Below are 17135 nucleotides of genomic sequence, written 5' to 3'. Positions count from 1 at the left end.
GAAAGGAAAATATGTTCAGGAATTTGTGAAAAATTAGGAGGATCCTCAATTAAAAACAAAAAAGATTCAAGGAAGATGGTTACTGGGCTGTCAGACATTTATGATGTGAATCAGGAGAGTAGGAAGTAGCAGTTAGAGAGGTCAGTTTGGGTGAGAAACTATTTTCCTAGGGCACACACAGATCGAGACTTAGCTAATCTGGCTACTGATGAAAAGCCTTTGGTAGTCAATGGTGAATTTGCTTCATGAACTGGAAGCCATTCACTGTGTGGCTGTGGATGCATAAGCAGCACTGACAGCAAATTGAACCAGTGGGATATTTTGTTTTTCTCTCTGTTTGTTTTCCATGTTGCAAGGGTATTGAGATTGATTCTTTTCAAAACAATTTAATGTGACAGCTGGCTGATCCTGCTGGAAAATTTTTATTTTTCCTGGAATGTTTTTTTTATACCTCTTTCACTTGACCGTTACATACGAGCTACCAATCTCCTGTTTTATTCCATCCCTTTTTCAGACTGATTCTGCTTACCTGCCCAAGAAGTCCCGTCTGCCCGTTCCCTTAAAATCATCCAGACCGTTAGGAAACGTGCCTTTGAACTCCCGTATGCAGAAATCAGATTCACAACTACAGGGTGATACCAGAACACCTCACGAAGGTCTGAAAGCGTGTGAAGTACAAAACAAACAACTTAAGCCACAAAAAAATGGAGAGTTATTATTGAGTGAGTCTGTAACTGAAAACCTTCAAGAGCAGCCTGCACAGGAAAGCACACCAGTGAGAGGTAAATAAAGAGCAGACATAATGACTTTTAATGCGGCTTGAAATAGTGGCTTCTTTTCTAGTAGTAGAAAGTAAAACCAGATCATTTTTACAGAGGTACAATGCTACTTAATCTTACAATTTTCTTGGGTCGGCAAATCTATATAGATTTTGACAAACACCATTTTTTTTTTCTTTTATGTTTGCTGCTAGCATGTCAAAGAGCTTTGTATGGAATACAAAGTGCTTTGTATACATGGCATAAAGTATATAATAAATGATAGTTTCACAGGGTGCCCACACATGCACACATATATGTCAATGTTTACGTAGATGAAAAATTTCCTTTATATGATGCCAAGTCTAATGAAAACTGTCTGTAATGGAGATGAGAGAGTATAAAAATACTGTATTTGTTTATGCTGCATAAAGGAGTTTTTCCAGTATTCCACTGATCAGTCAAGTCATCTGTGTATGTTTCCAGTGTGGCTGGGTTAATTTAAACTCAGTTGTTGACAACGTATCTGGATCAGCAAAGTATGACAAATTGTAAGGCAGAGAACAATGGGTCTTATGTAAAGATTTGGAGTGGTAAAAAAAAGAATGCGCTTAGCAGTTAGATTAAAACTGAGTCGAGATGTAAAGGATACGTGGGGAGAGAGGAGTTGTAAAGAAGTAAGATTCAAGAAGCAAATGAGCCGCTGTCACAGAGGTTGCAGAGGCTTTGTTGTTAATGATGATGTTATTGTGGTAAGGGACAGATATGGCACAACTTCATTGTAAATACTCGAGTTGATAGGACTATAGCAGTTGGTTTTGGTAGGTGCAACGTCCATGGAGAATTCCGAGAAGGGAAGTACTGCAGTCCTGGGATTTCCTTTCCACACTGATTTCTTTCCCCTGGATCGCAGTTGTACTGCACATTTAGTCATTCTGAGACTTGATGCAAGGGGAGATTGCAGAAGATTATTTTGTGGTCAGTGCTTATACTGGAGAAGCTTTTTAGCCTTTTCTCTAAGCATAACATAAAACATTTAAAAATGCACTAAAATTGATTAACTGTTACGTTACAAAGAGGACGTGCAAATGTTTATCTTCACTTATTGGTAGGAAGCCTTTGCAATTCACATTCATAGTAGTTATCCTTGTAATTAGTTCAAGTATTTAAAAAAGATGTGCAAACACTGTTTCATGCCATCAGTGATGTTTGTGTTACATTTTCAATAGTTGTTTTTGCTTAGATAACTTTCCTGTTCTAAGTTGTCAGAACCAGGTTTGGCTTTCCAGCTGTTTTTTTCAGGTTTCTTTTTGACTAACCCCACTTTATTTATTTTCAGTCACTTACTGCTTTCTGTTTTACCTTCCCCCGCTATTCTCCAGTTGACTCTTTGCTCAAACTGGATAATAGTGAGGTTCAGGTCAAGTTGTACGTTGGTCCAGATGTCGATCCAGTTAGGAGGAACAAGAATGAATACGTGATGGACAAAAATCAGCAAAACTGTCAAGGTAGAGCATTTACATGGTACAGTACATTAAAAAAAAAAAAGAAATTTTAAAACTAGTTTCTTCTGAATTGTGCAAAATTGTAAATTACTGCAGGTAATTGTCTCCCTTGCCATTATTTGTGGGTTTTAAATCTCGTTTTCTTACCTAATATGGATTAATTGCTCTAAGATTCCAAGTTCATCTTTTAAGGGTTATGCTTTCGGAAGGGCCACAGGGATTTATGAGTCTGGTTTCCAGTAAAAATAACGAGTTGTATGCCTAACTCTGATCTTTATTGCTAATGTCCTCACTTCTGAACTCTTCTCTGAATTAAATGTTTGTTATTTAATGCTTCTGCATCTAGTTATGAACTATTAGAATGAAGCAATTGAATGATAGAATTTTGCTTATGTGAATTATTTGAAGGCATTCAACTAGGTTGAAACCTAATGGAATCATTTAATGAAAATGTAAATAGGCTTAATACTGTGTATTATGTGTTTCTGCATCGTCCATTAGTCTTTTTTGGGAGGGTTTGAATAACCTGGTTAACACGTTGCATACAGAGCACAGAGGGTATGGCTAATTTTGTACCCATTGGTCACATCATTAGTTTTATTTATATAAGTAGTTTCATTGAAGCCACTCAGTTGGTTTGCAGGATTGTGCTCTTTGTGTGCCCTTTGTGTGTGTGGACATACGTACGCACAGAGAGCTTATTAGTTCTCCTTTAATTAAAGGGCAGTGTTTCATTAAAAACTACAACCTGTATCCTAATCAGAAATAGTTCTTCCCTAATATCTGGTTTTGTTACCTGGAACGTTTCCATGAAATGAGGATTGCAGAGTTTAAGAGTTCTTCTAGTACCTGGAGTTTTTACCGTCTCAGTCTGCAACCTTTGACATCTGTCTTACTGCAGCAACCAAGTGGTAGAGAAGAAGGAGAAGCTCAGGAACTTAAGTGTTGCTTTCGTTTATTCAGTGTGTCTTCTTGAATTCATACACGGGCATTTCATTGGAAGAATTTTGTCCCGTGATTCCGTCACCTTTGGAATGACATACGTAATGGTCTGCAGCAATGTGTGTACTGCAGAGAACGTCGTCTAGCCTTAATTTCGAATATGTTGATATCCCAGTATCGCAGCTTCATTTTTTTTTCCGGCTTTTAGGTTATATTTGTTTTTTATTCTCTTGTGCTTGGGCTGGACTTGGTCCTTTGTATACAGCTGCTCCCCCTGAGATTTTGTACTGATTTAGAGCGTGAGCCTGGGCATTCGAATTCTCCATGGAAACCAATTTGAAAGTATTAAGACCTCCGCAAGATCAATGAATGTCTCCCAAAAGGGAGGTTCTAATTCGTAGTGATCTTTTGCAGAACTAATAGAAGGGGAAGATTTAATTTACCAGAAAATAACCATTTTCTTACATAGTTACATGCAGCCCTCAACATACACAGAACTATAAAGATAGCATATATGGAGGAATATATAGCTTTTATTGGTCTGAATCTGGGGTGATTGCATTACTTATAAATGGCAAAGTCAACTGAGGGGTATGCTGTGCATGCCAAATGAGTGCCAATAAAACCTTTAACACCAAACGTTTTTATGGATTTTGTTTAGAACGCATTTTAAAAAGTTATTAAAGCCCCTTTTTCAAATTTTACTATTTTGTTGGTAATCTTTTTAAAATGCCACTGACTTTATGCTCCAATTGGTTTTGTATAGATTTTTGAAGCGAGGAGAAAAAGAATATTTAATTAGAAGTTTTAGGTAGAACAGTTTAAAGTCATAGAGTCTACCTTTAAATCTCAGTGCCTTATGTTTGAGGTTATCGTCTTTGTGGCTGGGAAAGTCTGGGCTTCATCGGTGTCTGATTCAGGACTGCATAAAGTAATGTTCAATCATTTGGGAAGAGAAAGCGGGTATTTCTCTTCCCAAGAGAAGAGAATAATACAAGAGTATTGTTTATTTGAAAGGTGATAAGGGGTTTGGTATATTTGATGTGCAAGTTGAATTAATGCACAAATCATAGAAAGGGGTCAAAAGTCCAAAACTAATATTGCATAGTTTGTAATTATTCTGCATTTTTATTCTGTTATTATAGAAGTAAATGAATTCATTCTAGTGCTGTTAAGAACAGAATGTCAGATAAAGAAATATTAATATTCACATGCAAGCCTCCTGTTTTTCAGAAACGCAAAATCATCATAACATTAGCAACGTGAATATCCAGCACTCATTAAAAGAGATAAATGAAGAGTTTCATTCCATGGAACATGAGGACATTGACTCAGCCACCGCATATTCAGGTTCCAAGTGCTTGCGTTCTCTCAAATTGAGTGTAACAAGTACAGATGCACTTGATGACTGTGAAGTCATAGACGATATAGAAGAATTGAAACAAAGAATTAAGAATATGAAGTCTGAGCTTGAAAAGTACAAAATGTTCGTGTTTAATTTACAGACCTCTGACCAGCTTTTATCGAGTGTTTTTTCCGATATAGTTTGGAGTGACACAGCCTTGCCCGTGGAAGGACATGTTACACAAGTGCAAGATACAGCTATGCAGGAAATCAAAGCATTTTCTAGTGGCCATCAGCTGATGGATGACGAGATCCACACTGAAAATAGGAAATCAGAGTCTTCAAAAGCACCTGATACATGGACAGCGCAAAACCTTAAGGAACTTCTGTCAGCAAATGAGGCAGAACTTGAAAAAGAGCAAATTGCAAATATGCGTCTTGATGGAGTGTATCATCTTCAGAACAAACTGAGAGAAGCATCACCATCCAAGTGAGTAAAGCCATTACCGTTTCAGGTTCCTTTTTGTAAACAACAATACCAAATAACAGAGGACGGTAATGTGAGGATAATTTTATTCACATATGAGCATGTTGTTATAGAAAAGGCTAAATTTCACTAACATTGCCATAAAGCAATTGAAACATTTATTTAAAAGATGCCTTGAAGTACAAACCAGTATTTCTCTTACAACAGAACTGCTCCTGATAAGCTCATATCATCCTCTGTAATGATTCTGTGCCAGACTCCTGTGTCTCTCCCCACACCTCAGGTCCACAACATCGTTGCTGCAAGGCATCCTCTCTTGAGCAAAGTCAGATCTGCTCAGGTTGCTCTGTGAGCCGGGCTGATGTCTGTAATCAAAGTATTGCAGTTTTGCATCACTCAAGCTTTTTTCAGGTGACAAGTATAAGAAAACAGAACATCCCGTTTAAGATCCAAATGTTTCCGTGGGCAGCTGGCTGGCAGATTCATGCTAGCCCTGCTGTTTGTGTCACCACACTTTGTGTATAAAATAAAGTTCACTCTCTGGTTATAATTTATTTTGCAATTGAGTGCCATAGTGCCTTCATTTGAAGGATGTGAAGGTAAATATATATAGAAATTAATGAACGAAATTTTATAGTATAAGCTGATAAGCTGGAAAATCATTTCTGGGAGGCTGGAAAGTATCAGTCTTGGGTTTTGTGTAATAAGACCGGGGCAGCATTTTGGCTAGCTTATATACAAATCACAGATGGGCTCCTGTAAGACCAAACCTTTTTTAACTCTCCTCTCCCTCATTTTTCCCCCGTTAATATTATTATTGTCCTGAGGGCCTACAGAATGGCAGGAGGTATAACAAAGAAAGGTATTTGGCCTGTTGGCTTTCTGCAGAATGCCCGAGTAGAAATATTTGGAGACACTGAGCAACCACCAACATGGGCTATTGTATATCTCTTAGTATTACTATCATAAAATACAGCCATGCTACATAGTACGTATAAATTTACATACCTTGAAAATATACCTCATCCATTTTACAAAGGAAGGCCTAACCGTGTAAATTAAGGAGTGAGACAGTATGGATCGCTGTAAAGTTTTTATGGCCACTGTCTGGGACAACTACATGAGTCACCAGTGACAGACCCAGAATGAGTTATGCATTTCTTCCTATACAAATGACAATAAAAATTCTATAACAACCCATTCCATCGTAGATTTTGTTTATGCCCTGTATATTGTTTGATTCTTTGCGTCTTTTCAGATCCTCTCCCTTTCTCTCTTCACTAACGTACGATTCTGTAGAAAGAAGCGTCTCTGTGATACAGACAGTGGCAGTATAAAGGGGGTGTCTGTATTTGCAAGTGCAGAATAAATCCAATTGATCTGAGCTGAAAGTTATATCCTGGCTTGTGGAGTACAAGAGTTTGGACACTACAGGGGTTGTCATGGTCATGTCTCTGGTAACAAAATAATAATATTAAAAAAACAAACAAACAAACAGGAAAACATACAGAGACGTGTGGAATTATCAGACTGGGTGAAACCATCATGTCAGAAAGTCCAATATTTTGTTTTCAAAAAAAGGGATGGCTCCATGTTCTCTTCCATACTGAATAAAAACCCCCACGGTCAGGAAGAATATGTGTATGCTTAAAAATTCTTTTAATGTATTCATTCTTATTTACTTTAATTTGGCACCTTTGCATACAGACAAACAAGTTCATCATTTTAGTTTCTGCCGCTCTTATAAATGAAGCAGTTAAGTGAAGGATAATAACCCACAAGTTAGGCTCATAAATACAAAACTTAACAGTTAGAGACAATGCATTTCTCATTGTGGCTGTAAAAGCATTTTAAAAGAAAATTGAGTCCCATAAAATGATGGCTTAGGAATATAAGTTTAATTCAAATTTTATTTATATTTAAATGTTATTTATGGTCAGAAAATTACTTTAAAGATAATTTCATTTTCTCAGATATGATTCATTAGTTCATTCACAAGCTCGAGAACTCTCCTTTCAACACCAACAAATTAAAGAGATCTGCAGTGGTTGTATCGCTTACCATCAACATCTGACGAGCCTTATTAAAGCTTTTGAGGAACTGCTTCAAGCCAGTGATGTAGATTATTATGTTGCTGAAGGCTTCCGTGAACAACTGAATCAAAGCGTACTATTGTTTGAGAAGCTAGAAAGGAAATTCCTGAATGGTAAGTAGCAGTATTTTGTGCTTATTGTCTGAGATGTATTAATGTTCTCGAAAATTGAAGTTGGTTTTTTTTTCCTTCTTTTTAGTGAAAAGGAAGCCTTACTTCCTTTTGGTTGCTTTTAAATGATTTATAGGGACGACTGTCTTGGAAGATAAAATTTTAGTGCTCCAACAAGGCTGGGTTTTCATTTTGTAGTTGTCCTCTGTATTGACACCTTGCATTTTGAGTTGTTTATCTTAGCACGTGCATATTTTAACTGTTAAAAATACAGTGGTTATAGTTTAATAAAAGTTTAGTTTTATTTTAATAAAAGTAGGCTTTGGGAAACAGCCCAGCTGACTTTGTTGAGCCTAAGCACCGGCTCTCTCCATTGAAAGGTTCTCATGGGCATGGTTCACAGTTGGTTTTTCACACAATCTATGTTTAACTAAAAAGAAAAAAATTACAGGTTCCTGAAGTTTTTCCCCGAAAGTGCAGTTGCTTGCAAGAAGGCTAAATGCAGGACAGAGATCTGGGCTGTGCTTCTAGAGTGAAAGAAGAAATTATCATATAGTAGTCCATCTAGGCAATTTTCTACGACCAATGCCTGTAAAGAAAGTGCAAGGAATCCTGCATTGGGCAGTAGGAAAATAATACCATGCTGATTTGCACATTATTGATATTCCTGTAGAGAGAACACAAGTTAAATTACATGTAGGTATAAAATCATCTGTCTGTCACTGGATGCACCAAGAAAAAGAGCCATAGACTTTATGGGGAAACCCACCCAAATGGTGTACATAGAAAATTAAAACAAAGAGAGAGAAGGGGAAAATCTGTTTAGTCAGAAGGCAGAAGAGGGTAATTCCTTTCAGAATTCTGAGTAGCTTATGAATTTAACACATTGTGGTATTGCAAATCAATGTGTATTTGAGGCTTTCTGTAGCAGTAGAACAAGAGCCTCCTGAGCCAGGGTTCCTAGGGGAAGTCAACCAGAGAAGTGTTGTCCTGATGTTAGAGAAGCCCAAGTGCTGAATGGAGCCCCAGGAAAGGACATTGCAATGTGCGCCAGTCAGCAAAGCCCTTTTAATTATCAGGGAGAACTAGCTTATTGTCTGAAAAGTGGGAGCTTTTGGAAAATCCTCTTGTCCTTTGACTGTTTATCCCAGTTCCCCCACCTATTGTTTGGCAAAGCATTAAGTTGGAAAAGCAAAGCCTTAAACATCTAAGAAGTAGGACCATATCAAGAGACGTATTCTTCCTAACATTTCTAATAATTTTACTGAGACCTGCATCTTGCTGCCAAATAGTCTAGCTGGTAAAGAAAATCATGCTGTCTTTCATGATAGAGAGCTAAAATGCAACCATGTTTTGTAAAATGAGCATCAAAATTGACGTTTGTCACCTGGTCGAAGAGTGTATCACACATATTGCCTTCACTCTGCAGTTTGAAGAAAGTTAACAGAAAAGGGACAGAAAAGGGATGCTAACATGAGCGAAATTCAGCAAGAAAGACCTTTTCCTGTCATTGCAAGTGTTCCTCTTTCTGACCCAAACAACTGGCAATGCTTCCTCAGTTGTCAGCTGCAAAGCTGCCATCTTCAGCAAAACACTTGAAGTGGCCTGAAATAGGGACCCCGACCCCTGTGTCTCCCTGAAATTGGCTCTAGAAGATCACTTTATTCAGAAACATTCAGGGCCCAGCCGTACAATGATCTGTGTTCTGCCTTTCATTAAAGGTAGTGGCAGCGTGTTGCAGTTTCGATTGCTCATATAAAGGAGTTGTATACGAGAAAAAGGTATTAACGGGTAGTGTGTCATAGCAGTGTAATGAAAGATTGAGTGTATTCAATGATTTCAGTGGCTACAGAGATTCCTTGCATTACAAATGAGAAGACTGTGTAGTGAATAAACATTAAATGCCTTTAAAACAAAAACCCCAAACCAACAGATGGTATCCTATATACTATGAAAAGTCACTGACAACCGAGACAGTTCAATATATCTAACACAATGGTGTTGCATTGAATCACACATTAAAATAAAATGATCTTTGTAGGGTTATAAAGAACATCCAGCGTACTAAGAATTGACTGTAAAGAAAAAGCATAAACAACTGTCTGTCTCTGCATTTCCATCCTGACCTTCAGTTCATTCCCCTGAAATTTCAGCTGTGCAACTCTTACCTGCCGCTTTTGCTTAATTGCACAAAAATTTTAAAATACGGGGAGCCAAGGTGACACCACGAAAGTTTGTTTTCTTTATTCAAATTAGTGTCTGAGTCCAGGTCTCCTGCACTGAATTGTGCTTGTGCTCCCACACTATAGCACTGAGAACATTGCAGCAAAATCCTGTGTATGCCCCTTTATTAAGGATAACTGGTTTGCCTGACTCGAGGTGGACAAAATCCAAATGCGATGGAATTGTTTTTGTATAATTTTTATTGAAGAAGTAATGGCATGTACCCCTAATCCTTTTGCCATATAGCACAATATTTTACATCTGTGCGCTAACTAAAACACGAAGGCTGTAAAATCTGGCACCTGTGGTACCTAATAATTTTTTTTTTGAAATCCAGAGAAAGCTATTGCTTTGTTGCTGCGCTATAAATAGTTTTGCTCATGTACAGCATTTGACATTAATACACAGTGTGTTGAGTATCTATTGACTTCTCTATTTTCTCATTAATTTACCATTCTGTATTTAACTAGCTTAAGATGGAGCATACAAAAGTATAATTCTCAATATCTGTTTTTAATCAGATATTTCTGCTTTGCAGGTGAATCAATGGGTACAGAAGTTACTATTCTTTATGAATTAGCTCAAAGGTAAGAGTGCAATTGGATGTTTATCAAACACGGTTGTTTGCTAAGTTTATAAAGGTTGCTCCATAACTTCCACTGCTTTGCTTTTTGGGAGGGCTTTGCTTCTGTTGCCTGTTTTCATTAATATCCATTTTGTTAATAAAATATCTACAGAAAACAAAGTAAGGCGTTTTTCCCCCCACTCCTCAGCAAACAACTGAGATAGTGAGAGGAAGCATCATGCTACCAGGATTGTTCTTTCATGAATAAGCAAAACAGGTGCCATGATGTACTGTTGTGTTATTCAGAGATTACCCTCATTGCAGCTTCTAGGAGGGACAGTCAGCTGCCTTGCTGTGTCCGTCACCTTGGGGCTGGCTCAGGATCACTGGAGTTACGGTGCTGTTGAACTTCACTCTCAGAACACCCTTCTGCTGAAGGTGGAGAGAGCAGGTGTTGTTATGCTGCATATGCTGGTTTTATGCCAGCCTGGGATTCTTCTGCGCTGCAGAAATCCTCAGCTGCCTGTTCAAGGCAACTTGAGGTCCCCTTAATGTGAAGGTGACTACCTGGTGCTGGAACGTGACCACCAGGCTGGAGGTTCATTGATTGTGCCTGCTGACTTCAGGGAAGTCTGAATTTCAGCCTTGATATGTTCCTCTGATGTGTAGTGGTTTGCCGTGTTCTGTCACACAAAGTCACTTGCTTTATCTGTGTCCTGTAAATTTGACACCATGTTCTCTGCTCATACTTCCAAAGTAACAAAATAACTTTTAAATTTTAAAATGTTTTCTTTGGCCCAAAAGGGATAATGAGAAGAACACCACAATGTACCAGCAACTGAAGGATGAATCACCTGTACCATCTGCTCTTCATAGCTTGTCTGACTTTGATTTGTCAGAAAAGTCATCTCTTGGATCACCTGAGCACAGGCATGACCCAGCCGGCCCGCGTGGCACGCTGCCGCTGCTGCCAAACAAGTTTCCCCCAGGTAATTTTTTTCCCACTGAAGATTCACTAGATATTGGGAAAATGTGATAAATAAGACACAAGGGAACTAACTAAGAAATAATGAAGAATGTTTGTCTGCTTCAGCTTCCCAGTATCTTGCATAATCATTGCAATTTCGGTAATAAGGCATACAGAGATGACAATGATTTGAACTACCTCCTGTTTGAAACAAAATTAACTATGATATTTTGTGTCTTTGTTGTTTTAGACTATCATCTTTTACAGTACTCCAGACGGCCTTTAAATAGACAAGTTATAAGGGGAAAATAGACAATTGTCAAGAGATTATTACATTGAAAAAGAGAGATTTTCTAATTTTATAAAAGCCAGTGTTGTGTTTCCTTGAGAATTGTAACTGCTGCATAATTAATAAGTGGTGTCATGTTTGACCTGGATAGTTTCACTAAGCACAAGTGATGCTTGCAGTAGTTTCTTATAGGCAGCGATAAAAATTTAATAGCTGAGATAGCACGTACTGTTCGGGAGAAAAATATTGCAGAGTAAACCAGGAGTGTATGACATGGATAAACTGACAAATAAGATAGTGACAGTTAGAACCGATAAGTTCCTGAGTAAAACTGAAACTTACAGCCAATGGAAGAAAAATTGTAGAATGGCAAAGCAAGAAGGAAAAGGTACGGTAATGAAACTTGATAGAACAGATTTATTTATTGTGGTATGCATTGTGTAAGTCAAAGTCAAATTTATATCTGAGTTACTCTGGTAAGCTTCCTATTGTTATAAGGAAAAATGTAGACTATTGGTGCATTGAGCGTGAACGCGAAGCTGCATTGCAGAACTTTGGATTCATTTCCCAGTACGGGGAACGTTTTTAACTAGATAAAATTGTTATCTACTACAGTTTTGTAGGAAGAAGAAATTTAAAGTGCCTTAAAACTGGATCATTGTTTAGGTTAAAATGTACAGTAGGAGTTGTCACTAAATGCAGAGTTTGGGGACTATATGGAAAAAGACTGTCATGGAGTCAGGTATTTAATATCTGCAAATTTTAACAGCTTTGTATCATTTTTTAGTATTAACACACATTAGATTTGACAGGAGTACACAGTGTAAAGGAATACAGTCATTTAAATACGAAGTGGTCTCTTGGTTTATTTAGAGTTATTAATGGAGCATCTGCAAGAAATCCGAATCCTGAGACAGCGTTTAGAATACTCCATAAAAACTAATGAGAGACTGAGGAAGCAGCTTGAGAGACAAGTAACAGACAAGGAACTAGATCAAGGTAAGAATTTATTTCATGACAAATTTTCCTTTTCTGCTTAAAGCCTGAGGGATCAAATGCTGCTGGTGATGTTTTGTGTGCTTTTTTGAATAAACCCCACCCCTTTACAGTGGGAAAATGATGTGCCTTTCTCTGAATACTGCTGCATCCTGAGCACCATCAGCAGACACGGCTTTTCCGTGCTTGTAGACTGGCATAAATACAGATCTGCTGTGCCTCTTCCTCGAGGCCATTGCTTGAAGAGTATCCCGTACTGATACACAACAGATCTTTTATGGGATACGGGTATACCACACAGCCTCAGACGTACAATTGCACGTGTTGCTAAGAGAACAGGGCTACCAGGTAGTTTTATGATATTTGATGATGCTGTCGTTGAATTTCATACAGAGTATCGAAAGATCCTTCCAGTTCTGTTACCAGCAAACAGCCTGCTTTTTTTTTTCCTGTGTGCCTTTGGACTATCATTATTGTAATGTTGTTGGACTTCAGGATGTCATCCTCTTTTAATTCTCTGCCGTGTCCAGCCAGGGGCAGTTGCGGGAGAGGCAGCCCATTTTATCAACATAATTTCACTGGGGCCTGGGTCTGGTAGGAATAGGGGAGGAGGCGCTTTTTTCTGAATTACATTGCGGCTATTCATCCAAGGTAGGAATTTTGTGGAATTAGCTTTCCTACACCTATCCATGTATACCTAGGGTGGTCAGTACAGCAGCACTGCTAACATGACTGGTGGAGATGCCTTCTCTGGAATTTTCTGACTGCTCTAAAAAGAGCCAGCTTGTGTTTACATAGAGGGACAAAATATCTGTGAGACAGAGCCCAGGCCATGGTGTTCGGCTTGTCATTTGAATTGATTGGTGTGATAGATGTGTTCTACACAAAATGACATTGTGAGTTTTTAATGAGAAATACCTGACAGAAACTGATGGACGTTTTAACATAGAGCTGGTTTTCATTCCAAACTCTAATATAAAGCAGTGGATGAAATACCAAAAATAGGTATGCAAATTCAGAGCCACTGCTCTCCGTTACTAGTGTTCAGCATCTTTGAAAGCCAAGTGCTGTGGTGCGTTTAAAACTTTTCACCAGAGGGTACCAGGCTTTCACTAAGGGTGCTTTTGTAGCACCTTTTCAAGCACACCGTACCAGGAATACTTTCCTACACTTTACGCTGTTCTTGCTCTCCTTCCCATGTTTCTCCCCATAGGACAGTTGATTAATATGCAATATTACTCAGAGTGGAAGGAGGCAATAAATACATACATGCTTTCCTTTTACTCAGTTTCACCAATATTGACATTAGATTCATTATGTTTTACATCATCCCCATGATCCATTTCTGTTGTTGTTTAAATGGAGACTACCTGCAAATGGCACTTTGCTTTCAGGAATAATTTACAGTGATGGAAAGGTGTATAAAAAGCATCCATTTCATTCATGAAGTATTTACACTGCTGGAAAGGCATACTGTTCTCCTGAAATAACCACACTGAAACACTTCCAACTCTTTTACGGCTTCATAAAGATTCTGGCAAGGGCATCCATTAATGCAGTGAAAGTATATTTTCTTTATAAACTGTCTTATGCCTTCCATCTGTCTTCTTGTTGCCTTAGTGCATCTACCAATGCATGGAGGAGAAATTTGGAAAAGAAAGGAAAAAAGCAACTACCTGTTAGAACAGCCCTTTTTGTTACTGTGTTCTTTCAGTGCTTCCTGTTTCTCTCCGTTTTGAAGATCTCTTTCATGTTATCAGATAGGCGGATTCTCTTTTATAGTAATGATGCTATTTTCTTCCTAATAGATTCGCTTTTTTTGGCTTTCAGTATAAGAAGAAGTTCCTAAGTGAAGCTGAAGGAGATTTTAGCTTTGGGACATAATAATTTAAAACTTTTTTTTTTTACTTTTGACTTAATAACCTTAGCTCGTTTTCCTTTAAAAACAAAACGAAATTGTAAGATACTTAATTGTTGATGAGAGCCTGTTAAATTCGTATGATATTGAGTTGTTTGTGCAACCAAAGTTAATGCATAGAATTATTCTTCTCTGATAAATATTATATGGATGTATATGCACACATCTGCCCACTAATTTTGCCATGCTATTTTTAATGTTTAGATTCTCTAAGTATTTAAATGCCTCTGGGCTTCTAGTACTCTATAAAATGACTCAAGTGTTGGTAATGACTGCATCGTTACTATAGAGCTGAGGTTTGCAGTGCAACTAGAACTAAATAATTGCTTCAATCATTTCAAATGTTAGGCTTCAAAATAAAATCAAAGGTTTAATTTTGAGTTTCCTAGGTTTCAAAGGTTATTAATGGCAGTTAGCATTAAAAGGGGGTTTGTTTGCTTTTTTTAACCCGTAAGTAACTAAAGTATCTATTGAGACTTACCGTCAGCTTTAGTATGCCTTTATTTTGCTTAACGTGGGAATGAATATTTCCTTCCTCTTTGCTGTGATTTTCAATAGTGCTTGTCTTTCAGTCAGCGTTTCCTTTGAAACCTTCAAGGTACGCTTCCTCAGCACTCACTTTTTCAGCACAAAACATAATGAAAACTCAAGTGTGTTGCAATTGTAGGCCCTGATGCTCCACTTTACTCCGGTTAGATGGACCTTTGCAGCTATGGAGAGCGTAATTGATGTCAGCGGGGCTCTGCACAGAAGTAGTAGTCTCAGTAGTGGGTCAAATTGCAGGATTGTGGCCTTATTACCACTGGCTCTATATTATCCCTTATTATGTGAGATAACTAATAGTTATATTCTAAAGCCTTTCAGTAGAACTGTGATAGCATAACTTTTCAAATAGGATAAAGCTGGGTGATGGGCAATAAATTAAATTAGAATCAAGATGAGACCATCAAGCCTTGCCACTTGAAGTTGAATTGCTTTGTTGGAATCTGAAAGGAAAAAGCCTTTTGAGTTCACATAGCTACCTCAACTCTTTAACATATAGATAGTAAAATGCCATTAGTGCCAGGCTTCTAGAGCCTTTGAGTCTTTCAGTAACGACAAGAGGTGCGTATCATGGCACACTACATCCCAGTTAGGTAGTGGGTAAAAGCTTCAATTGGGATTACAATAAAATGAGATTACTCGGAGGAAGTGCAGCACATCAAATTGAATTGAACTGCCAGAGCTGAAAGGCATCCTCCTCATACATTCAGCTAATTTTTTTGCCACCTGGTTATTTCTCTATTAACCAAATAGTTGACACTCATGTAGTTATCTCAAGCTCTAAAGCATAGGAGATACTGGGATAACCAATCAACTGAAAAATACTTTTAATAGTAACGTTAATTTCAGTGGGTCCTGAAGTGTTTTACTGGTATAAGCAGGTTATAAAGAGCAATAACAATTACTTGACTTGCATTTCAGAGGCAGCCACCCTGAGAGTGGAATGTGGCACTTCTCAGACTGTACTGTAACATTACACATCGCTGTGGGATGAGTAGCATAAATACAGTACATTATGAGGATTGCTTCGGCTGGAATTTGACTGGCTGGATACACAATTTAACACTTATATGACTGGCGCAATAAGATTGTCAGAGTAGGATTCATCACACTTAGACTTAGTTAGACATCTAAATCTGTGCTGGTTACCCAGAGCTTCTCGTGGAGGCGCTGGAGAAAGGCAGGTCTCTTCAGAGGACAGGGCATCTCATCCGCAGGGAGGTGTGTGAAGGGTATGTCGGATGAGTCACTCTCTGGAGGCGCTCATTTCTCCCCATGACTATTGATGGTTGATCAACACTGGCTCGGTTATCTAAATTTTAGATACACAAATTTAAGAGGGATGAATCTTCGTCCCTCTGATCAGAAATAGGTTCTCAGCGTGTAATCAGAGGCAAAGACAGTGACTGCAGCCTTATGTTCTAGACTGGCATGGTGCCAAATGTGTTACCGGGGTATTTATGTTACTTCCTGCAGTAAGCGCCGTGGATTAGTTGGTAGAAGCTAGTGGTCTTCTGCGATGGTGTCGTTAAACACAGCAGAGTATGAACAGAGCAAGAGAGTTTGCATTATTTTCACAGAACAGCAATATCACAAAATACTCCTGCATTTTGTCCTGTTGGAATTTTAGCTGATAGGTAAAGACTGGCAGGGATAATTTTGCAATTTTGGTAATGGTTGCCCAGCAATGGGAGGTACTTGTGATGCAGGGCTTTGGATTACTTGGCATGAACCTGAGCTGCCTTTTAGTCGGTAGGGTTAACCTTCAAAATACGTAGGGGAGAAATATCTTTCATAACATGTTTTTCTGCAATTTTTTAAATTGTTCTTGTCTGGAAAGTTTAATCTTTAATGACCTAGAGATGACTCATAAATCATCTTTTATGTATATATTTATAGGTTCTGCAAACATTTTTATCCATGGCTCAGAGCAGCATAATTCCCTGACTTCTGAAATACATTTCCTGAGGAAGCAAAATCAAGTTCTGAATGCAATGCTAGCAAAAGGATCCAGAGGTAAAAATGTGAAACTTTGCTTTGCAGGAGTAGACTGCATCTCATTTCAGATCAGAAAACAGTAAAATATTCACTTAAACTGACTTGACCATTATTCCCATCCCTGAAATTCCATGCTCAACCACAAGCATTAAAACTGGGGCTAACAGTTACAAAGGAGTAGTCATTAATGCTCCTTCTTTCTGTTTATTTGTGGCATTTTCCATTTTATATTGACTTTCATTTCTCCATTCTTCTTTTTGCATTCCTTTCTTTTTATACGTTCTTTATCCCTTTCTAGCCGTGCCTTTTATTCACATTTTCTTGCTCTTTTTTCCCCATGCTTCCATTCTGAAGCTCTCTTAAAATAAAAGGGGAGGAGGGAGGGAGGGAAGTGCCA

At 38.1% G+C, this 17135-nt stretch overlaps 1 protein-coding gene across 6 annotated transcripts in view; it reads left to right on the top strand.

The window, feature by feature from the left end:
• The window catches only part of CDK5RAP2 (CDK5 regulatory subunit associated protein 2), an 83960-nt gene that overhangs the window by 51839 nt on the left and 14986 nt on the right, over positions 1–17135 (top strand). For all 6 annotated transcript variants that reach the window (XM_074608455.1, XM_074608453.1, XM_074608454.1 and 3 more), the window contains 8 exons: positions 515–782; positions 2141–2266; positions 4439–5039; positions 7010–7242; positions 10001–10049; positions 10832–11016; positions 12157–12282; positions 16640–16756. In XM_074608455.1, the coding sequence (XP_074464556.1) occupies positions 515–782; positions 2141–2266; positions 4439–5039; positions 7010–7242; positions 10001–10049; positions 10832–11016; positions 12157–12282; positions 16640–16756 (1705 nt within the window). The remainder of the gene's footprint in view (positions 1–514; positions 783–2140; positions 2267–4438; positions 5040–7009; positions 7243–10000; positions 10050–10831; positions 11017–12156; positions 12283–16639; positions 16757–17135) is intronic.

This window comes from Larus michahellis, chromosome 15 (assembly GCF_964199755.1).
Source record: "Larus michahellis chromosome 15, bLarMic1.1, whole genome shotgun sequence".
Classification (NCBI taxonomy): domain Eukaryota; kingdom Metazoa; phylum Chordata; class Aves; order Charadriiformes; family Laridae; genus Larus; species Larus michahellis.
This window is presented reverse-complemented; position numbering and strand designations above follow the sequence as displayed.